We start from the raw sequence: 25108 nt of genomic DNA on the forward strand, positions 1-25108 counted from the left end.
GCACAGTTAAAGTAATTGTAACTCAACACTAATATAAAAAACCTAAATTAATATATTAATAATATAACAATGACTGAGCAGTCGTTGAGTTAAATTTGTATTGTTCTTTAATAAATAACACCTATACTGAATATATCAATATTGAGACCCCATAATCACAAATATAATATAATAGTAAAAAAAAACAACACTACTACCTACAGTAACTTAAATATTATTTAATTGCTAATAATAGTAGATAGGAAAAGGAGATATGGATAAATAAATGTAAAGACCTTATACTCAAATGCCACAGCTATAAACAAAATGCACTACTCACTTAAATCCTGAGTACCACTGTTGATGGAACAACCAACCACGCTCTGCTACCAAATGTTGCGTTGACAAGTCCGTATGAGGGATGTTGTCAGACGCTCGGTCTTCAGAACCCTTGTGAGAAGGAATGTTTTAAGCAATACACAATTGTGATTATTTTATAACGAGTATATTATAATCAGCTAATATATGGGGGACGGGGAACACCGTTGGACTTGACGACGAAGATGGCTTGAGATGATGATTGACTTGACGTTGGACTACCGAGCTGCACGTCCCGAGATTCGTATTTCCTAGTTGAGCGTTCACGAACAGGTGACCCTAGGCCTTTTGCAATCGGTAAAGGCTCTGTTAAACAGAACGCGTTATAACGCGTGTTAAAGCGGTAAATGGCTCGTCGGCGTGGTGCTTTCACGCGCGTGAATAACGCCGCGTTGTAACAAATTACAAAATCACGCGACGTGAAGATAACGCTTTCTGTTTGACAGAGCCTTAAGAGCGACCGTGAGCAAATCTGAGCAAAAAGGCAGAAAGATCGTATATAAAAGCTTAAAGCGCCGGAGCGGTCGTAGAACACGTGGAAACATACACAGTTTTCAAATACAACGGCCGAGCAGCACGTAGGACGAGTGCGTACGTAACAAAAAAACGCACACACACACACACCGCAGCACGGCGGCGTCGGCAGACGCGTCGTTACCCGAACCAAGGTGACGAGCGCATCAGGCTGACCAACATTGCAGGTGGCCGAGCGTGGTCACCACTTGCCGCCAAACAGTGGCGCGTTTAAATGAACGAGAAGATCGAACAAGTTATTTTTGCTTTTAGACACTGTCAATTTTCACATTTTAGCACTGAGTATTTTAGCTTTTAGCACTGGGAATTTTTGCTTTTTATACTTTAAGAATTTTTGTTTTTAGGAATTTAAAACTTTTGGCACAATGGGCATTTTCAGCTTTAGCAATTCGTGAATTTTTGATTTTATTAATTTTGGCACTTTTGAATTATTAAATTTAAGCACATTGAGCATTTTTTGCTCTTGTGAATTTAGTACGTTTAGCACATTGAGCATTTTTGCTTTTATCATTTTTAACAAATTGTGAATTTCTGCTTTTATCACTTTTGACACTTTGTGAATTATTAAATTTAAGCACATTGAGCATTTTACAATTTATAACTTTTAGTAAATTGTGAATTTTTGTTTTTATCACTTTTAGCACATCGTGAATTTTTACTTCTAGCACTATGTTTATGTTTAATTATAACAATTTTTGCATTATTAAATTTTAGCACTTTGAGCGTTTTTGCTTCATGCACTATTAGCATTTTCGCTTTTAGGAATTCATCACTTTGTGAATTTTGACTTTTTAGCTTATTGAGCATTTTTGCTTTTATAATTTTCAGCAAATTGTTAGTTTTCGATTGTATCACTTTTAGTAGTATGTGAAATTTGGCATTTTAGCACATTGAGCATTTTTGCTTTTAGCACTTTGGTCATTTTAACTTATATCACCTTGTCAATTTATACATTTTAGCACTTTTAGCATTTTTTCTTTAAGGAATTTTTGAATATTTGCTTTTAGCACTTTGTGAATGTTTGATTTCAGCAAAATAGGATTTTTTGGTTATATATTAACCATTTATAAGAATCATTTTAAATTTTTTAAATTGAGCAATAAAATTTGAACATTTTATAATTTTTTAACAAAAAAATCATTTTAGATTCCGAGTGGAACAGTGAATGTATTGATTTTAAAATGATGTGTTTTTATTTTATTTTATTTTTTGTTTGTCATCAGGGTGATGAGGTAATATATATTTATTGTTATTATGTATTTTAGATTTTAAGTGAGGCAAGAGAAATGTGTGCTTTACCGTATAATAAAATTGAAAGAGAAACATCCACAGATACAAACGATGTTTTTATGTCAGAAGAGGAATCACAAATAGGTACTTGATTCAAGCGAAACACAGACACAACGACAACAACAACAACAATTTATATCTGCAGATAACAATAAATTCACCTTTCCATGTCCAGTTCAGCCTTCAAAAGGGAAAAAGAAAAAGAAATTAGCTGATACAGACATTAGAATCGATGAAGCGTTTGATATTTAAGAAATCTGCTTCAAACATCGAATTAAGTCAACAAACTCCCAATGAGTGAACTACTTAAGGAAATCATATTGGAAACACACTACGAAATTATCACGTACTGCTGAAACAAGATCGTATGTTCAGTATTATTTCAACAACATACTTTTTGAAACAGACCTTGGAAAATATGATGAGAATGAAAGTTTATCTTTACCAACATTTTATGGTAACCACCACCAACATCTCACACTTCAAACTACTCATATAGTTTATCAAAATTCACCACAACCATCTACATCACACTCAGTTAAAGTCAATCCTATTCAACAAACCACTATTTTATATGGAACATGGGATGGGTCTTCTTTAGAATTAACATATCTAGGTTAGGTAACAACTTATTTTTATTTGAATGAAAAAGTTATTGTTTTTATTTTAATTTTGATGAAAAAGTATGTTTTTTATGTTTTTATTATGTTTTAATTTGAATGAAGATTAATAAATTGTTATGTTATTATTAATAAAAATGTTATTTTATTCATAAAACATTATTGCCTATATGCATTACTTACTTTTTCATATTCCTTTAAAACTTCAACAAGTGCCATGCAGACTTCAGGAATTATACATGAAATTATTTGTTTTGAAATTCTAAACAAATATTGCAAGCTGCTATACGAATCTCCGGTGGCAAGAAATCTCAGCGTAACAGCTAGCCTAACTGTTACCGAAATAGCTGGACGCATATTCGTATCTAGCTTGATTATTTTTGGTCCGATGAGATTAATAATTTTTTAAAAATCAGCTGATAACATTCTCGTAAAATTTCTAAAATGGAAACTGTGTACATCAGACTGCATACTATTTATCAAATTAGCTCCTCTATTTTTATTATCGATGTAAAAGTTTAAATCTCCAAAAGCGTCTTTTACGTCGAACTTTTTTTCTTTGATTTTCATAAGTTCATGCATTACAACGAACGCTACACATGCAACTTGTAAATGATTACTCATAAATCATAATGAATAAATAAAATAATTATAAAATAATTTGTCATACATAAAAAAATTTAATACTGTTTAAATTAAATTATTAAAAAATTGTTAGTACTTAACTATTCGCATTCGAGTGAGCTCACTTCGAACGTCGCACAATGTTCGATCGTGAATACGCGCCTTTAGATGGAATGGAATAGAGTATAGTAGGTACCTATACAAGTATACTATATTATTGAAACGGTGTTAAATTGTGTACATGTTTGATATTTTATAAAATACAAAGATATCTACTGGAGTATTACAAAGATATCTTATTTACTATATAACCAGGTGACACATAATTTTCATCGTAAAATATTATTGTTTCTAACCAAAAGCCTACCGTATATCTTATTACTAGTTACTTACGTCCAAAATATTAAAAATTCAAATTGATATAAAAAAAAAAAATTTTACATTCGTAGTAAGTAAGTAGTTACATACTATTAAAAAATAATTTTTGTTGCTAAAAAATCATATTTTAAATTTTAATAGTATAAATATTAAATAATAACATAAACGTATTAGGTATATAGATATTTATTGTTAACAATTTAAATCGTAATGACGTACATTATAGTTCTACTCACTAATAACTGATGGACTGTCCCCACCGATATAATAATAAGATACTTATGATTATTGTTAGTATAAACAGTAAGTACCTATACGTTTAATATCATATAATATCAATGCTGAATATCTAATCTATTCACAACAAATATTAAAACATTTAAATCAGATTATAATATAATGTAGGTGGGTGCATTGTCTTCGAACTAGAAATAAATTGTTCAAACATATTATATAAATATAGAAAAATAAAGAAAAAAGTATAGGTATAAACGTAATAAGTAAACTGATAACAACAATAGCTAATAGGTGTAATAATATAATACGCTAAAGAGTATAAGAGGAATCGACTATAAAAGCATTTGCGTTGAATGATATTATTTTGGTATAATATTAAAGTGTTGTAATATTTTATAATATAAATAATTATCATTATTGATCAACGATGGTCCTCAATAAACTTTTACACTCGGCTCCGCAATCATCCTAAAAAAAAAATTTGATGTATATCATTAACAATTGGTTAGTTCTAACGTTAGGTATATAAAAACATCATATTTATGTTTTATCTTATTGTTTAATCTTTATAGTTTATTAATAATTTTAAATAGACTCTCATAAAACCATAGGTACTTAAATTCTTCTCACCTACTATATTACTCGTATATTATATATTAGATATAATATAATATTTACAATATTAGAGCGACATAAAAAATTGATTAAAATTAACTCAATGTAATCATTATTTATTTCTGTAATAAATCCGTCCCCCACATTAAATTCCTGCAGTCTATGGCACTGCATAATGAGTAATAGTTACTAATAGAATATAGAATGTAATAAGTTTATAGGTTATAAAATAATTGAGATGGACTGGATGGTGAACGCGTTTGGACACACTTTACCAACATCTAAATTTTATCATTCGAAGCTCTCTCCACTGCATTGTATGCTGCATCTGATTCAAAAACAACTTAATTATCCAATTTATATTCATAACCTTTTAACCAATTTTGTGAAATTTTTTTTTTTTTTTTAGCTGAAAATGTGGTGAAATTGCATGTCATCGAATTTTATTCAATAGTCAATTAAGTTTTAGCACTGAATTTTGAGGTTTGATTTCACTTCTTTATTTACCACAATTTTAACAGGAACTTTCTTTATACCTTCTCTTGCACCTACTAAGCACAGAATTTTGATATTGATTTAAATTCTTTATTTATCTTTTCTTTATTTTTAAAATTCAAGTACTCCACTCCATTTAAGTAAAGCACAGAAGACCTTTTTTACTTCTCCGAAGTTTTTTTTGGAGATTTCAGATATTTTTCTGAAGCAAGAGACATTAATTCTATATTGATAATCTATTTTATAATTATATATTATTTATCTTCTAATACTTATATGTGGTATAGTATAAATATAATATAACAATATAATATATTAAGGTACATATATATTATATTACCATTCTGCACACGAAATAAAACCCATATGAAAATACAGCTTTCTCATTCGTTCCACATTTGGCGGGATAAAATATTTAAATTATTTGTTATTATTATCATTATTTTTATTAGGTTCATGCTTAACAATATTTTAGCATATCCCTTCTTATTTAATCTAGACAAAGGATATTTAAATATTTTAAATATTTAATTCATAAGCATGCAATAGAAATATTTATTAGATTAAATAATTTTTATTCGAGGCAAGCTTTATAGTATAGTACAGGGATCGGCAACTGGCGGACCGCAGTAGATTTTTTTCACTGGACCTCATTGATTTATTATTTTAATCTTTAGGACTCCAATAGAAATTACTTGCCGACTCCTGGATACTATACAAATTAATCTGTTGTTATTCTAAATTCTTATTGTTTTGTAACTGTTAAGTTATCATAGTAACAAAATAGCATACATACTAATTTAAATAATAGTAATATGAATTAAAATTTGTTACATAATTTCACTAACATCTAATTAAGTATTATAGATTTGATTATTATATAACTTACAATTAATTTTTCAATATTATACTTTATAGGCAATATATTATACACAATATGTGTAACTTTTATTTTTAATTCTGTATAAAAATCTATTCAATCTGAATAGTGATGGTGGCATGGTGATATTGAACTTATACAACATGATTTTGATTTATCAACAAAATCTTTTAAAATGGGTTTGACATGATGACATTGTTTTTGCATTACTTTATCAATTAGGGTGGTTTAAAATAAATATTTATATTGCATGATTTATAAAAATCTATTTTTAATTTTATTTTAAAGCCACTAGTATACAAATATGATAACTTAACAGTTAAAAAATAATACGAATTTAGATTAACAACAGATTAATTCTTATATACTATACTATATAGCTGAAACCGTGCACTTCGTAGCCCGTTAAAAATCCTACCTCTTATATGGTTCATAATTCAAATTGTGTGTTAAATATTCATTTCATGTGATGATGCTAGCAGTATATTTTTATACATAATGATAGATAGCGGTTAAAATATATTATAATCTTACAGCGATATTCAATTTCATATATCATTATGTAATTTTCTTCGTTTTTTCAATATTTTGACTATTTAAATATTAAATTCAATGATATTTAGGCATAACACTTTCTAACTTAACATATCTTCTGCCCATATGTCTAATAATATTCTGTACCAAATTTTGTCGCAATCGGTCCAGCTGTTTAAGAATGTATATAGACAAACAGATATATATATATATACCTATCTATCTACATAGCTATATCTCTATATCTATGATGTCTGTTTATCCTTTATTTAAATGCTTTATAAAATATGCATAATTTTTACGTTTTCCCAATAATCACGCTTAGATAAATACTGCAATAATAATTATATTAAATTTCGTCACAATCGGTCTACCAATTGGAATTGGAATGCATAAAGGATAAACAGATAAAAATCCATTTTTATTTATTTTATTTTCATATAAATTGCTCATTAAACATATACTAACGCTTGTGATTTATTAATTAATTAAATAGAAAACTTTTAGTTATTCTTTGCATAAATTAGGCAACAGTTTAGATCAAATAACAACCCTAATGTGATATAATTTAAAACAGTTTTAAAGCAAATTTGTCTTAAGAGGACGCTACACCCGCATGGCCGCATGTGTTGTCACCGTCTTATACGCGTACTGCATAGCAAATTTTCGTTCGCTAGATTCAATAGTGTTCTGTTAGTTTTGATATTAGAGTGAATTGACCTATTATCAAACTTTTAGGTAAGAACCAAGGTGGATTTATAAATTTATAAATTTATAAATCCACCTTGGTAAGAACATTATCTGTGTTCTCGTGTTGGTTTTTACGATATTTTAATTTTTAAATGAGTTATGTGAATTTTCAAATATTCACACTTGTCATGCTCATAACTCATTTAAAAATTAAAATATCGTAAAAAACCAACACGAGAACACAGATAATGTTCTTACCTAAAAGTTTGATAATAGGTCAATTCACTCTAATATCAAAACTAACAGATAGTGACACTATTGAATCTAGCGAACGAAAATTTGGTATGTAGTACGTGTGTAAGACGGAGACAACACATGCGGTTGTAGCGTCCTCTTAACCATGGACATTGAATTCTAATTGGTAAAATAAAATAATTTAAATGGTTTCCATTGATTACAAAAAATATTATCAGCTCATTTTTTGCTGGATAGATGGCGCCACCTCGTCATATTCATCTAACCCGTTAACTTTCTCTAATTTTTCATCCATAAGATTCTTCTCCTAACGATACGAACCCAACAAAAAAATAATGAGCCAAATCGGCTCAGCCGTTTTCAATTGATGAATTGTTATACACTTTTGTCTCCATTTTTATATAGATTATAAAGCTAGCCTCGAATAAAAATCTATTTAATCTAATAAATATTTCTATTGCATGCTTATGAATTAAATATTTAAAATATTTAAATATCCTTTGTCTAGATTAAATTAGAAGGGATATGCTAAAATATTGTTGAGCGTGAACCTAATAAAAATTATGATAATTTAATAATAAATAATTTAAATATTTTATCCCGCCATATGTGGAACGAATGAGAAAACTGTATTTTCATATGGGTTTTATTTCGTGTGCAGAATGGTAATATACCACCGGGCCGTCGTAAAGCACTGAACGCTATCTAGCGAGAATTATCGATAAAAACAAATTTAAGAAATGTGCTATCAGGCACCCCCGTAAGTCAATATATAATATAATGAATAAAATATAAATACGTGAAGTTTTTTTTAACGTGCAACGATTTACTCGATAAAAGCCAAAATGTAATATCACCCTGCAGCATACATACAAAAATAAAAATAAACAAGCCATTAGTTAACGCAAGAACAAAATAATCTATTTAGCGATAATATTACATATAAATTAAATTCTTATAATAATATTAATATTATTATAAGTAGGAAAATATTTCTGAATAATAATACACTCGTAACAATATAACTTTATAACAATTTATACAACTTATAAATTAGTAAATTTATATAAAATGGAAAGCAAAGTATTATAGTGAAGTATATAGTAGCTTGCAAGTGAGTAATTAATTCTCTCTGTACGGTGGCTCGAAGAAATTGAATTTTTATTAATAACTGTATGTGAAACTTTAACAATGGCCTTATATTTTTATTAACAATAAAAAAAAATTATACATATTATATTGCGTATGTATATTTAAAGATAATTTAAGAAACATTTTGAGAAATATCTACTTCAGGACGTAGTAGTGGTAGTTGCAGTTGTTTTTGTTGTTGATGTTGTAATATAGTCAGTAGAATAATCTTTGCGCGTCCACAATGAAAGAAGAATTTCAACGTAGAATGAAAGAGCCTTTTTAAAGCATTATTGCGACACAAGTGTGATAAGCAAATTTTTGTAATCTGAACCACAATCGCTCTGGGAACAGATAAATTATATAAATACTCATAAAGTCATAACTGATATTTTTGGTAAATTTTATCATGGTCTGCTATGGTTATAAACTTATACGTTATCATTGCTCACAATACCTATTTCATTTCAGTTCGGCGATGACAGTTTAAAATATCTATTGTATTGGTGTACCGTGAACGTGATTTTATCAACTTTATTCACCCATACAATAAAGAAATTAAGGAATTAGTGATGTTAGAAACTTCCCGTGTTATTAAGTACTATTATTAGCATCTGATTTGTCGGTCATGTAAGTATCATATATTATAATAATACATTACTATATATATATTTTCCATAAGGTATGTCATTAGCACAATTTATCAATAACCTAACCTAACCTTTATTAGGAGTTAAAAAAAATAAATTAGAACGTTAAATTTTTAACGAATATTCAAGTTCTCCACCAAATTTAAATCTTCAAATCTCAGCTCCGGAATCGAGAATTTTCTGTGCCGTGAACTTCCCATATATTGTATTATTGTATATTGTGTCCCCTCAAAAATTAAAATTAATACCTAGGTATAATATTTTAAGATTACTTTGGCGCATGATTTTTGAGGAGTTCATATACGAAATTTATATTACTTTAGTGACATAAAATTTGAAAGACCTAATGCTCATTATTGCCATTTTGTACATTTATCCCGTAATAACCTGCATGAAAAGTCTTCACTTATGAAGAAACTTTGATTGTGTATGAACGCGCCTATAGTCAAAGACAATAATGACTAATTATTGATTAATAAAATTAATATTATAATAACGTTTAGTGTTACGCGCTTGTGTATGTATTTGTGTGTTTTTTGCAAATTTTGCAAGTGCTTTTTGAAAATAAATCCATAAAATAAATACAAATATAAATGTATAACAATATCTTCTAATTTGTGAGTTTTATGGACTTAAATAATAATAAAAAAAATTAATAAAAATTAATTACAATAAATACTATTTCAAATAAAATAAGTTTCATTATTAATTGTTTTGTACAAATAATTTGTAATAATAATAATAATAATAATAATAATAATAATAAAATGTACTTTGAATAGTTTGTATTATTTACATGAAATAAAAAAGTCGGTACAGGTATATAAAGCAAGAATTGAAGTGCCCTTCCTCATGCATTTCTAAGCTTTATCAAAGCACGAGAGCCAATAACAGACGCTTGTAATCCCCAGAGGTGTCGCCCTAAAACAAAACCTCATTAACTGATATACAATACAGCATAAGCCATAAGTATTGGTATTGCATTTGCATTTATACGTATTATTATATTTATATAGTTGCACAACAATGTAGGTACATGAACTGTAATTTGTTACCATCACGCCCGCCAAACAATGTAAAACATCAATATTCGATGGCATGTATTTAGTATTTATACCATCATCAAATCATGCTAGTAATAATAAATAAATATAACATATACATACATTGTTGCACAATGATAAAAATAATACGATTAGTTTATTATTATGCTAATAATAATTTGTTAATTTAAGATTTATTACAATAATTGACGGTGGGTTATGCGCGTTGTTAAAGATTTTGTATGTTTTGCAATCCCTGCGTTTATATTATGTTGTTAAAACGGTTTGAAATTAAATCAGTCTTAAATTCATAAACCACTTAGTGCGAGCGTTTTAACTTTTAAAACAGCTCATATTTTTTAAACCATTTTAACTCAATCATATAAACGTAGTGAATGTTATATTTTTATACGCCAATGTGATTTCTAAGTATTATGTCTATAAATGTCCATAATGTTATGTGAGTCCAGTCTATACAAACTTAGACATATCATTATATGGTATAGGTACTGCAGTTGTCTATTAAAACATTTATTAAAAAATTTAAACTAACAAAACAGATTTTTACTATTGCAATATATAATATGCGATCTACCTATACTAGCTCGATCTAAAAAAAAAATATCAACATTTGTGGTTTCTCTATGTTAAACGTATATGCTATATATGGGTGGTGGTTACGGGTTAGTTAACCTAAACAACGTTTTTGATTTCTTCATTTTTTAATGAGGCTATACTAACAGTGTAAGAGACAATACAGTCAATTATAGAATTTAATTGCTATTTGCTTTACTCTATAATCACAATGTATTATATACATAGATACTATAAGACTCTGTTGTCTGTTATTCTTTTATGTTATAATTCTATATTTCATGATGGATTTGTCATCTGTGTAGAGATTGTTCAGTAGTTACAAGGATTTTAACTGGTAAGATATAAGAACTCATTGTCCCTAACCCATAGGTATGTAATTCGGTGATCATTTTATTTAAATTACCAGAAAAAATAATATATTTTATCTTATAATGTGTAAAACGAACACTGTGTTATATAAAAAGTGACATTTTTTAAAATTAAAAATCAATTTCCATTGAATTATCATTAGAAAGATGAAAATAAACGTATTTAACAAATGTATATGATAGGTATTAGGAGAAATTTTTATCCTTTGTGCCAATTTATCAATCATGAATGGATTCTAGTGGATTTAAAATTAATATTAGTCTACAATTCACAATATTCACTTAAAATTGTGTAGAATAATATCTGCATTTAACTAATTTCGTTATTAACACGTTATCACGTCCATCACAAAAAAAAGGTAGTTGTATGATACGATGTGATTGCATCAACTATGTAATATAACACTTAACAAGTAATAATATGTTTCGACTAAAACAAAAGTCGGTCATTTACAGTTACAGACGTCCATAATAATTTACGGGTTTTAATAATAGACAACTGCAGCAGCCGATTGCGACGTCGTGCCGAGCTACTTATACCTGTGAATTGTCGCGTTGTACAGAAATAGCACGTGCATAATAAAATATTATAACTATAGTCGGGTGAATGAAAAGTGGCCGCTGATGCCCATGCACCTAGCGGTCAATTTTCTTTATTGTACCGCAAAATTATGGAAAAAAGCGCGCGCATTTTGAATTATTAATCATTATTAATCGCATTTTACATGATTCACTTTGAGAACCCATGGCTTATCGAGAAAAAAAAGGTTCCTATCTATTGCCAGCGGCCACTTTTCATTCACCCGACTATAATCATAGTCTTTATAATATAATTTTATAAATTATTTTCAGCCGTACTTTATAGGTACAGTTTGTTAGCTATACTTCAAACGAGTGTTTATAATAATATATGAATACACCATAACCTATGAATTAAGATAAATTGAGGTATATTGTAATTAATGGTTTAAACATTAATATATGACATAATATTATATAATAATATAATTTATCATATATTAATATATTATTGTTCATTATGGTGACTTACAGCGATTCTGTCGGCCAACGGAGTACCGTAAATGGTTTCATAGGACTGTTTGATGTCCCCCAAATCGATTTCAGATCTCCCAACGATGATCCTGATCAGCTGACGGTCATTGGTGCCGAAACCCGCCATTGAGGCTTCCAACTGATCGGCGTAGTAGTCGCTCTTCTTCTTAGCACTTTTCACTGTACATATTATATTGTATTTATTTATTTGTGATAATATTTTAATTTTCCCTTAAAATAACGTATTAACGCCTAAAGGAAAGTATTCAAGTTCTATAAAGCCGAGAAAACTTCGAAGTGACCAGATACTGACATTAGTAATTGTTTACGTATATGTATAAATACTTATATCTATATATAATAAGTTATTTTTCATTGTAGCTGCCTATTTGAGCGATGATAGAAAAAACACTCACCGATGGTCAAAAAACCATGTTCCAGAGAGCCGGAAGTTTCATTCTTTATGGTCTCTACGATGTCCTTGCCAGTGAGGTTCTCGTACTCTTCGAAAATGGCCCTTAGCTGTGGATAAGAACGAGTGGCCAGAATAGAATTGAAGGTCGACTCGTCCGTGCCCCATTGAGCTTCACCTGAAAAATGTAATCGATATATTGTTATACTATACACAGGGTACAGACTTATAGCTATTACACATAAAAATTATTCGACACGCATAATATTAGCAGGATTGAATAAGTTTTTTTTTATAAGTAGCTATTTACTTTTTTACTATGAAAACTCAATGATTAGGTATATATGTAGAAATACGCTTATAACTTATAAGTAAGTTATAAATTATAACTATGATATCACAGTAGGTAGTAGTTAATTCATATATCATAATCCATTTTAACCAAAATACTTTATGAAACCTAAATCCGAATAAAATCTAGTTTAATATATAATTTAGTAAAACCATAACAAGCAATTTTTTTCAGCTTAATCATAACTTAAATTAATAAATTCAAAAACAATTGAGGGAAATCAATGTTGATACTTAAAATATTATGTTAACCTAACTTTATTGATTTACATGCAATCTCATATTCGGCTGAAACACAATTGAGCATAAAACACCTTTTTTGTGACACGATTGAGCAAAATTGTAGGCGTATCAAAGGAAATTTAAATACAAAAGAAAACCTACACGATTGAGCATAAAAAAACTCTGCAACGTTGCCATTTTCAATTTAAAAAAAAAAAATATTATTTAAATTTAAAAATATTTACTTAAATAATTATAATAATTTAAAATATAACATGTCAAAAAAATAGCATGATTTCATAGTAAATGTTTAACTTACCTAGTCACATTAAAATAGTATTTAGATTCATTTGATAATAACAAAAATAATAGATTTGGCATGAAAATAATAAAATCAAAATATTTATAATAATAATAATTATGACGTGAAAATAATAAAATAAAAATATTTATAAGTCAATAATAAATAGTAGTCACATTATGTAATATATGTTTGATAATAATAAAACTGTAATAAATTAAATTTAAATAGGTACCTTGGTATATATTTCTAATCTGGCTTAAATATATTAATAAATATTTTGGCAACGTCGCATAAAATATTCTATGCTCAATCGTGATTCACCGCTCATATTCACAGTGTTATCGGATTCAGGGAGTTAACATAATTAATATGGGTAGATTACCTAAATTTGACTAAGTACCTACCTCGAGAATAGATAATTTGAGAGCAAAATGTACTGATTGTTTGCAAAAATTCGTATTTACTTTTGTTGTAGATACCTATTATTATAATGCAGTGTTTTATCTTACGTTTAGGTTAACTATATATTTATGATATATTTTATATAGTTCATTATTAAGTTGGTGTATCATTTAACTTTATTACTGTTTCACTGAATTAAGCAGTTTTTATCAGTTGAAATCATTTATTAATTTAGAAAAAAATATCAAAATCAGGAATGCATACCTGCGTCGATAAGAGCTTGAGCGTCCGCAACCGCGGCACTGCGATCGACTTCCACATCTTCATCGCGATTGGCCTGAAACGTAACATTTTAATAATTTATTATTTTATATAATTTTGTTATCATATTATATTTTAACATTTGAATAAGTAATATCATTCTATGATAAAAATTATAAAATATCTCTATCGTTATTTTACTCGTAATTATTAGAAATACATATGTATTGACTATCATGTTATTTGTGATACGATGATCACTGATCGATATTGCTATCCTTTCCAGTTGACCTATCCACACTAGAAATTACGGTTGTGCCAGATATCACGTAATTTAAGACTGTTCTCCACACCAATATATAATAATATATAAATATAGCCATTATGCCAAATCATTTTGCGTACATCATATTATAATACGATATGTTTTATTGTCGAACATGTGTTGGTAATAGTGGTACCATTGTACGCTAGGTATACAATATATTATACCCATTGGTGATACTTGGTATAATATTTATGTTAGATAAAAATTATTATAAACGGTGACCTAGTATGAAATTCATAGCCACCTAGGTACTTCATACTCTAAGTATGTAACCAAACAAGATACCTTTGTAAAACATAATTTTATTTAACCAAGACTTTTAAAAATTCCTTGTCGTTATCCAATTACACTGTGTTTATCAGTTATAAAATGTTGTTAAAATAATTATGAAATTGCGTTGAACTTTATATTTTAATACGAACAACTATATTTTATAATTTTCCATATGAGTTTGCGGCTGAGCTCACAATCAAACATTTTTTACCAAACAATTTATAAAATAGTAGCTTAATGAAACATTATATACTTTAATGAGTACTGAGTATACATAATATTGATATAACATTGTAGGCATTAGTCTATTGCATTATGTTAATGATAGATAATATATCAAACGTTATTATTAACAGCTCGTTTAAAAAAAAAAAATAAATATTTTAATTGATGTAATATAATACACCTAGATACACAAATTAAGATTATTACTTACACAGCACAAAGACACCAACAATCTTTGGAACGATCCTGAAGTGTCAGATTTCAAATCGTCTTCCAACGAGTTTCCGTATACTGTAAGACAATATGAAAAATCGAACTTTAAACATTGCTGTGCATTCAGCTTGTACATTATTATTACTGATTATCAGCCCAATTTGAGCATAGGTTCACTATAAATTATTATTATTACGTTTTTCGTAGACAGAGGAAATGGTCCGGACCCCGAAATTGCTAAGCGTGCCCAAAATTTCGGCAATAGCCTCTTCATCGGTGCCCACGCCACTTATGGCATCTTTCAATTCCTTGGCGTAAAACTCCGGAAGTGGGGTCATCAGAGCGACAATGGCGTTCTCGAAGTTCCCACCGAGTTCGCTCTTCAGATCGTCGATTAAATCCTGCACATCAAAAAAGCGTATACGTACATTATAATTATTTTTCAAGTACATTCCCTTGACACAGTTACGATATCTTACACACAGATATTATAATAATATATTGTTATATAAATGATGCATTATGTACGATTATGTGTTCTTGAACGAACTGATTGCGATTTTATTCTGTGGTAAAAATGCACTACATTGTGAAAAACAATAGAAATTATTTTATATTAGGCTATAGAGTAGAAAATATTGTGCTGAGTATAGAATACATGGTTTTAATTAAAAAAGTTAATATACATAATTTTGTTGAAAAATGGGCGTTTATCTTTATTAACTACAGTAATCCCTCGTTATTCGCGGTTTCGATTATCCGCGGTTGAGTCTGCGATAACATTTTATCGTTATTGTAAGAACTCTGTAGATAGTTTATTTTACAAAATTGTAAATAATTGTTGTTATATCGTTAGGTATAACGTGTACAATTATACAACTATGTTTAAATGTACTGAATGTACAGATAAGCATTACATTATGACTTATTTTGTTTTCTTATATCGTTAATGTGTTCAGTGGTTTTTTCATAATTCATAATTTATGTAAAATTGATGATTAATTAATTACTTAATAATTAATCATGTATAATAAAAATAATAATTTATCAAATACATAATTGTAAAAAATATTAACCTTATTGTGATTTTTTAAATTAATACAATGTTCCTTTTTTACATTGCTTTTGGTCTCGTTATCCGTGGTTTTGATATCCGGTGTGTAACTTTGCTGGAACGTAACTCCCGCGGATAACGAGGGATTTCCGTATTTAATTATAGTATATAGTATATACATTACTGTCATACTTCAATTTAAGATATTATTTACTTAACAAATATTTAAAGAAAATAAATAAATTAAAATTAAAATATTAACTTCTTTTGTGCATTTTGTGCTGCGGTATTGACATTATATATTTATATTATTATAATTAATATAATTTCAACTTTAAATTTTATAATGTTTGTAACATTGATAATTATATATGATTTAATCAGAAATCGTTTAATTTCGGATAATTTTAACTTAATTAATACTATAGTGATTCATTATACATTATATGTATAGTACCTAATATAATTATTATGTTTACTTAAACTGTATAATCATCATAATATAGTGTCTTTATAAATATATATAATATTATCAATAGAAAAAACTGTACGATTTTGTTTTAATTATCAATTGCATCTATAATTATTATTTTATATTTTATATATTATATTTGTTTTATAGTATAAAATATGTACCATAAATAACGATATTATATAAATTATAAATTATATCATGTTTATCACATCATTAGATACTATATTATTGTTATATTAGGTATATTTTTTTTTTAAATTAAAAGTATTGAATCACCTGTTAATTAAAAACAAAAATAAAGGAAATATGGTATCTGCTGTGATTATTTTATAATTGAATTTGATTAGATTCATCAAGATGTATTAATGTTTTAACGTTGATGATAACAAGTGCCTAGATAGTTTAAGGTACTATACTTATCGTAGAAGTAATTAATGGCAGTTGGCATGCCAGAATCGTTTGTATTAAATTTAAATTTAAAAATGTGGTATTTGTCACTTTTTAATTTCGATTTGTTTTGAGGAAACTATAATATAATAAAGCGCAACAAAATGCTATGTTTATTATAATTTCTAATATTAAAACCACGAAATCAATGGTCTCCGTGCGTAATCAAAAAAAATAATTAAAATATGTTTTAGCTTCGTAAAAAATGACACACGATTAAACATATTTATATAGTAGGTACGTTTTACGTGATTAAAATGTTTCAGGTAATCTGTAAATTTTACTAAGGAAAGTGAAAAAAAAATATAAGAGTTATTCAAAAGTTTAAAATGGTCTGCGTACCTAACCTAACCTAACCTAACGATTTAAGTATGGCATTCATTGGAGTATAATTTCAGTATAATATGTTAAACATTTTTTTTTTAAAGAAGAGGTAATCCACCTCACCTCTTCATCAACCCCTCTCATCCATACCAAAACTATTATTTGAATTTCACTATAGAGAATACCGATATCCCACTGCAACCGATTTCTCGCGTACCTACCTAAAATATTTACTGTGTAGATATAGGTACATGAAATCGATAAACCTATAAGATGATAATAAGTATAGAAACGAATATTATCGTCGAAACAAAAGCCTGGTACACGTCATATAAAAGTATAAAATAATAATATCATAGTGAAATGATAATTAATACGTTATCTCCATAAATTATGAATAATAAAATAATTGCAATGCAAACATCGATAATTTTATCACATTCATTTCTATTTATCCACTAAAAAATGCACATAAATATAATAGTTAGTATGTATACGATATTCTATATTCTGTATCATTATATATTTACATGGTACAGCATAGATCATAAATGGAGGAATTTTATATATAGAGAGATTATGAAGATATTAACTTATCGGTTAATTTATTTTGGGCCGTACACTCCTATAAAAACGAAACTTAGCCGAGTAACCGACGATTCACATTATCGCAGAACACGCAAGAAAATCAATATAAGTATTAATAAATTGAAGTGCTCAGGTATTACTGCTGTTATGTAAAAGTAATAATTATCATTGTCTATTGTATATGTAGGTACCTACCGAGTTATTAATAGTAGGTATAATAGTATAGTGATTTTTATGTGTTTTTTAAACAAATAAATATGTATATATATATTTTTAAGGTTTGAGGTCAAACCAACCACTAGGTACCTATCTATATACGATCGATCGTACAAACTGTACCTGTCCACGGAGAACCATCAGACACCGAATTATATTTTTAACGTCTCATACAATAGTAGGTATTAGCACTTCATCGTACGATGAATGAATGATGATAAATAAGTAAAAGTAATTATTTTACAAGAAGTCTCTGACTTTCTCCAAAAATGAGTAAACCACGCAGCATCTCGACGCTCTCTCTTTGTATAATTCTTTTTAGAATATCTATCTAAATATATATATATATATATCATGCAAAGAAAGAGAAAGCGAGAGTATTCGCATTATTATATCTTCAATATACATTTTACTACCTTCCCATATAGTGTCTTGAAAGCTTCTTTAATCTCCTGTCTCTGAGTGTTTGACCGTTTTGCTAGTATGTCGATGATGGCTTGCTCGTCCGTACCGAATCCTTTCATGGCTGTCCTAAGTACGGTGGCGTCTGCTTCGGCATCGAAATCGGTTGCCGGGCGGACTGTGGGAGTGCACTGTATAAGAAACACAAAATCTATTAAATAACCATAAGAGTTGAATAAACCGTAAACTCAATCGTATAATTGGTAATATTTTTTGAATTCTAACTATACCAAACTCAACAGAGGTTTCTGCAGTAAAAATGCTGTGATATACTAATTCTGGTTACGAAATCAAGCATGTAAAATGTACTGTGAAGTTTAAAGTTCATTATCTATTATCTTGGCAATATTAAGCATCCGTTCCGAGTTTTAGGTGTAGTTAAGGGGGGGGGGGGGTTCCACAAAATGTTTTTTTTTTTTTTTATATAATTTTAAATAATAGTTATACCATGCAAAGACATTATTATGCGTGTGATTTTGATAATAATAATAATAATAATAATACGATAACTTACCCTAGTCGTATAATAAGTCATGGTGATATAGGGTGATGAGGGTGATGTAGAATCTTCGACGGATTTCTAAAATAAAAAAATAAAATTAATTATTAAAGTGTAGACGATAAAAATGTATAATACTATAATAAGTATACGTGGGGTACCTACAATATAATATATTAAATTATTGTTTAGTTAACTCGTTGACCAGCCGGCACAAACTGAACAAGCGTATTATAATGTTTGACGTCTGCCGGCGTAAAATTTAGCGTGAGTCATCGCAGTGATAGAAAAAAAATAAGCGTGACGATATTTTATAACTTGCCGCTTCGCCCCTCTCCGGGTAACATTCTCGACGTGAAATAGCTACAATAATAATACTATACTCTATCTGCTATACGTGCTGTTTTTTTCAACGAGAGGAGCATTCTTAAATCAAAAATTTATTTTTAATTGATTCGTTCGGTGAGCGTTTATTGTATTCAGAGAACTAGTTTATGAACGCGCGTTTAGTTAATAAGAATTTAAAAAATGCACACATGTCCCGGATAACAACAATAATATTTAATTTAAACGATGAATGATTCGAGGTATATTTGTGTGCAGTTTTGGTATACTATAATAAAATCAAACATCAGAATGATATATTCAGATTATATCGCACCGCCAATATACTTACAGCATAATGATTAGTCGTATTCTTTGAGTGTCATACATACAACATACATAAATAATTATATATATATGTATATATGTATATATGTATATATTATAATACGTTTGTCGCATTATTATTTATTAGGCTGAAATATAAACGTGACACACAAGGGAAACATAATTTATTATTGATTTAAGGTGAAAATATATTCTGCATAAAATATTATTTCATTCATAAAAGTCGTTTAACATAGGTTCCTATATTATACAGTTTTTGGGCTGGATACAATTTTTTTACTGTCCAGGACTAATTTCGTGTAACCGATTTTTATTGCTTAATAATTTTTGCAACTAGTTAAATGTCATGTGATATATCAACCTATTAATTATAATAATTTTATGTTTTTAAATTACAAGTAATATTTATTTAATATACAATTAAATCTTAAAACTGTAGTTATTTCTAGTGAATTTATGTCATAAAAAAATATGGTAAAAAGGAATGGTAATTTGCTCATTGCTCCTTTTTTGATTAAATCACTAAAACACCTTTTTATGGTTAATCTTTTCATAACAATTTCATAAACGTAAATAAAATGTGTGGTATATTATGCTTAAAAGTTAGTTACCTATCTGTATACATTAAAACGTTATATTAAAATTCTATACCTAACAATAGTCAATGATTAGTCATATAAATAATTATATATATTAATTGTCTTATCAAAACACATATTTGGGTCGAAAAATATAAGCTCAAATCAATTATAAAATGCACATTGATGATTAACGTATAGCTGTATAATTTTATCTGAACTCTGAAGTATAGGTATCACATACTTCAATAATATATTTGTAGCTTTAAACGTTGATAAATGTACAGTAAATAATATGCATCAGGAGAAATATGTTTTAATCATCATATAGACAGTCTTATTAGCACATGTCTTCTAAAATATTTGGCTAATGTACACAAGTTAATTACATACAACGGCCTCACTCGTCATACGATAAGCCTCACTCTATGTATTTTATCAAAGCACAGAAAAAAAGAACGCTATGTGTTTATTAGTATCGGATTAACCTGATAGTGTTTCAAAAATGTATTAATCTATTTAAACGAAATAATAATAATATTGATAGAAAAATGATTAATCAAAATACATTGTATATCGACACCTACAGGGGTTTATACCAAGTACTTGTGCGCTCATTAATTCGAAAGTTAAATGTTATTATTTTCATTTTATATGTACACACACACAAATTAAAACGCAATGAATAACCATTTTACATTTAAAAAGAACAATATATGAGTGTAGTGTATACAACTTATATGTTGAACTCGAAGGTTGGACGTGCGTGGTGAATATTTATGTGTATTATTTCGTTCTATAAAAGAATATTATAACTGTCCTTGGAAATATGCCAGTGACACACACTCGTAAAATACACGAATCTGTTGGTCCAGCTGAACGAAATATACTTCGTTACATCAACATAGCGATGATAAAATTATGAGTATTTAAAAAATATTATTATTATGGTGGTTAAGACCAGGACCAAATATAATAAATATATTATATATATATTTTTTTTTTAATCGAATATTTAGTTTCAAATTATCTTAGGTCAGTAGTTATGATAATATAATTTTATTATTGAGCAAGTTTGAAGTTGTTGTAAAGTGTAAGGAGTATCTTAAATAATTATATTATACATCAATATCAGAATTATGAAATTAGACTTTTAATTTTTAAGTGACTATACTGAAGTGTATAATATTGTCTTAGCTTTAGACTTAGGTACTAAATTTGAATGTTGCTTATAGAATACGAAATAGTTATAGTAATGCCTACGAAATCGTCCAAATAAAAAATAAATTTTAGCCTGCAGAAATTTCTAACTGAATGAAAAGCTAAACTAATTAATTAAATTAAAAACTGTTTTGTTCGTCATCCATATTACAGACTACAGTATTTTTTTGTTATTTCTTTATATAATATTATGAATATCACGAACATATTGTGGAAACTTTTTTACGATCAAAAATATATGTACACAGTGTAATTTTTCGCATTAATTATATTAAAAATAATGTCATGACCCCATTGAATTTGAAAAAAAAAAACTATTACTCTTATTGCAAGGAAAATATCACTTTTAGATAAGATTTAGTTTTTGTATTAGTTGAAGAGTTCACAAATTATTGTACCATTTAAAGACCTTCCTCAGAATTATTTTTGAAAATTTAACAAAAAAAAAAAGATTGTTTAAAGAATTACCATGTACCTAGATACAAAAATAGTAACCTGCGATACAATTTTCACATTTTATAAAAATAACTGTGAAAATTAAATTTGATATTTTAATATCTGTGTTTTTAATATTATTTAAGACACGAAATATGACTTTCTTCAGTTGTGGAGTACAGCATTACGGCAGCAATGACCAATCTGCCTTATACATTCAAGGCCAATACAAATAAGAAAAAATGTTACTTATTATTCATGTTAGGTGTACGCGTGAGTCAATCTAATCTTACAAGTGTTACAGAAATAAAATATTTTGTAATAGGTAAATAATTATTTACATATTATTAAAATGACGTGATAAACAAACAAACACGCGAATAGATAATAATATTATATTATTACAAAATGTATGTGGCCCTGACTGTGACCCTCAAACAGCTGTGGTAAAATACAATAACATTATTATATTAGTCCAGAAACGAACATTTAAAATATCATTCCGTCGTACACGAAATAATATAAATTATAAACCACTGATATTTTGCATTCTCACAAACATAAAATAATAAATAATATAATATAGTTATAGTTTTAACATTATTATTTGGATATTTTCGTTTACTTACCGATATTATGATTATAACTCAAAAATAACTCGATCACGTCGTTTGTGTACACTGTGCTGAACAGAATAAGACTAAATAATGATAATATTATTGTATTGTGCGATCGTTCGCCCGCAACGGTGCCAGACAGACTGCTTACAAGCCGTAACACTGTCGCCATTCGTCGATCGATTTTTATTTTTGTAACGGTCCGTCCTGTATAATAGCGGTAATGTATACGGTGTGATGAAAAAGTATAACATGCAAGTGATAATTTTTTGATATTTTCACTATGGTATCGATGAAACAGATGTCGATATCGAGTAAATCGTAAATCATAAATGCCATTTTTCGATTCCAAACATTGACATGTGTTGCGTGTGTGTGTGGTGGGGGGGTTGGGGGTTGGGGGGAGGAAATGTTCAATATAGAAATTTTTTGATAAATTTCTACTAAAATAATGCAACAATTTTTTAAAATTGAAATCGAAAATTGGCTTGATAGGTATAGCTTTTCGTTTATTTCGATACGATTTTGAGAATTATTTTACCACTTTATCCAAGTGCATTTTTGATGTACCAATTTCACGACAGGTGTCACCGGTTTCCACCAAAAATGACTCTTTCGTTTTCCGCCAATACATTTTTCCATCAAATTATAGAATTTTAAAGTTTGGGAACCCTTATGTAAATATTTAATAATTTTATATATTTTTTTAAGTAATAACTTTAATATTTTTTATAGGTACACACGATGCAGTATACACACTATAAAGTTAAATATACAATTTTTTCCAGTTATTAATTATTACCTACCTACATAAGTAATGACAAGTGTATCGACAAAATAAGTAAAAAAAATATAATTTCATCATAGATATAACACTTATTAAGATAAATTTATGGTTTATTTTGAGATATACCTATAATAGTGGTATGGTATATAATATTTTTTAATATGGTGGGTTTTTAATTTTTATACCTGTATGCATCCTTATTTGCATTGAAAATATTATACTAGATAATATGATTATTTAATCTGTTATCTGATATCACACTACTGCAATATTTTGTTCGATTTGTCAAAAATATTATGGTATTGAGTACTGAGTAGTGACTAGTATTTTTTTAAATATTTACATATATTATCTCTAATAAGTGTTATGATAAAATTATATTTTTACTTATTTTGTCGATACACTAATATCAAAAATTGTATTATTTAACTCTATAGTGTGCATAGTGTGTACTTATACAAAACATTATAGTTATCTAAAAAATTATGTAAAATTATTAAATCTTTATATAAGGGTTCTCAGACTTTAAAATTCAATAATTTATGATTGATGGAAAACGGAAAGGTCACTTTTGGCGGAAACTCGTGACACCCTTCACGACAACTGGAATTATGCTCTTTCCATCATGTTATTTTTGAATTTCATTGAATCAACTCCTTATAGACTTGCTTAATACATTTTTCAATCAATCTCATAATTAAAATGATTATCAGGGTCATTTTTGGTTTCTATTTGCTTCGCAATTATCATAATTTTTCAGTAAGTGTAGTATTCTTCACTAAAGGACTTTGTAATTATTGAAATCAGTATAAATATAAATATAAATATAAATCATCCAATTTTTAGTAGTTAAATCTTCATCACTTCATCATTCCTATCATATATCTATATTTTGCGAGCATAACTCTGTATGTATTTATATAATTTAATCAATAGTACTTGATATATATTATGTTCTATAGTACGTATTGTACAATTGAGTATCATCCTTTAAAGATATAATATGTATAATCGTTTTATAACATTATATATACATAAAAAAAAACGCTTATGAAAAAAAAAATTGTATAGTAATCGCGGTTTTCCTACATTTATCTGATATATCTGATTTATATTGCATTTAACATGAAAATAATAGAGGGCAGTATTAGTTTTTTTCACTGAAAATTGATTTCAAACTAATAGTTATAATGAGTGACAGTACAGCGTTTACGATTTAATAATAATATTATGTTCATCTGTCGTATAAATTAGTGAAGTAAAAATGAATTTTACGGCATATACCTACCTGCGATAATACCAACAACCATAAACATAATATTTATTATTTTATAATCATTTCTATCAAAATTACTCCGTGTTTTTCTGCATTTTTTGACATAATTTCTTAG

The 25108-nt window shown here is 27.8% G+C and overlaps 1 protein-coding gene and 1 pseudogene across 6 annotated transcripts; one reads left to right on the plus strand and one right to left on the minus strand.

Annotated features, from left to right (window-relative positions):
- Positions 1 to 1560: 1560 nt before the first annotated feature.
- On the plus strand, positions 1561 to 2858 carry LOC149055958 (uncharacterized; annotated as a pseudogene).
- Positions 2859 to 3973: 1115 nt separating this feature from the next.
- Positions 3974 to 23099, minus strand: LOC107165278 (annexin B9-like). 6 transcript variants are annotated; one of them, XR_016191358.1, is made up of 10 exons: positions 19573 to 19726; positions 19423 to 19488; positions 18863 to 19039; positions 15539 to 15743; positions 15341 to 15420; positions 14307 to 14379; positions 12768 to 12941; positions 12350 to 12531; positions 8801 to 8984; positions 3974 to 4508 (listed from the first exon to the last, which is right to left on the minus strand). XR_016191358.1 is itself a non-coding variant. In XM_015513444.2 (9 exons), exons 2-9 carry the CDS (start codon positions 19441 to 19443, stop codon positions 4455 to 4457), a joined length of 966 nt encoding a protein of 321 aa, XP_015368930.2. In that variant the 5' UTR covers positions 19444 to 19488; positions 19573 to 19726; the 3' UTR covers positions 3974 to 4454. The 6 variants fall into 6 exon arrangements, 3 of the variants coding, with proteins under 3 accessions (XP_015368930.2, XP_015368931.2, XP_015368929.2); XR_016191359.1 differs by lacking the exon at positions 8801 to 8984 and adding an exon at positions 10087 to 10211; XR_001506083.2 differs by lacking the exon at positions 3974 to 4508 and adding an exon at positions 10087 to 10211 and having other exon boundaries at positions 8409 to 8984.
- Positions 23100 to 25108: the final 2009 nt, after the last annotated feature.

This window comes from Diuraphis noxia, unplaced genomic scaffold, assembly GCF_037042655.1.
Source record: "Diuraphis noxia isolate RWA-SAM2 unplaced genomic scaffold, SU_Dnox_SAM2 contig0004, whole genome shotgun sequence".
NCBI classification, from domain to species: Eukaryota; Metazoa; Arthropoda; class Insecta; order Hemiptera; family Aphididae; genus Diuraphis; species Diuraphis noxia.

Excerpts from the sequence above, each read along its gene's own strand:
- LOC107165278 (XM_015513444.2), bottom strand. The coding sequence starts at position 19,443 with ATGACTTATTATACGACTAGG. Across the intron at positions 15,744-18,862 it reads TCAAGACACTATATGGGAAG|GATTTAATCGACGATCTGAA; the intron begins GTAGTAAAATGT and ends TTTGATGTGCAG. Across the intron at positions 15,421-15,538 it reads TTCCTCTGTCTACGAAAAAC|TATACGGAAACTCGTTGGAA; the intron begins GTAATAATAATA and ends ATTGTCTTACAG.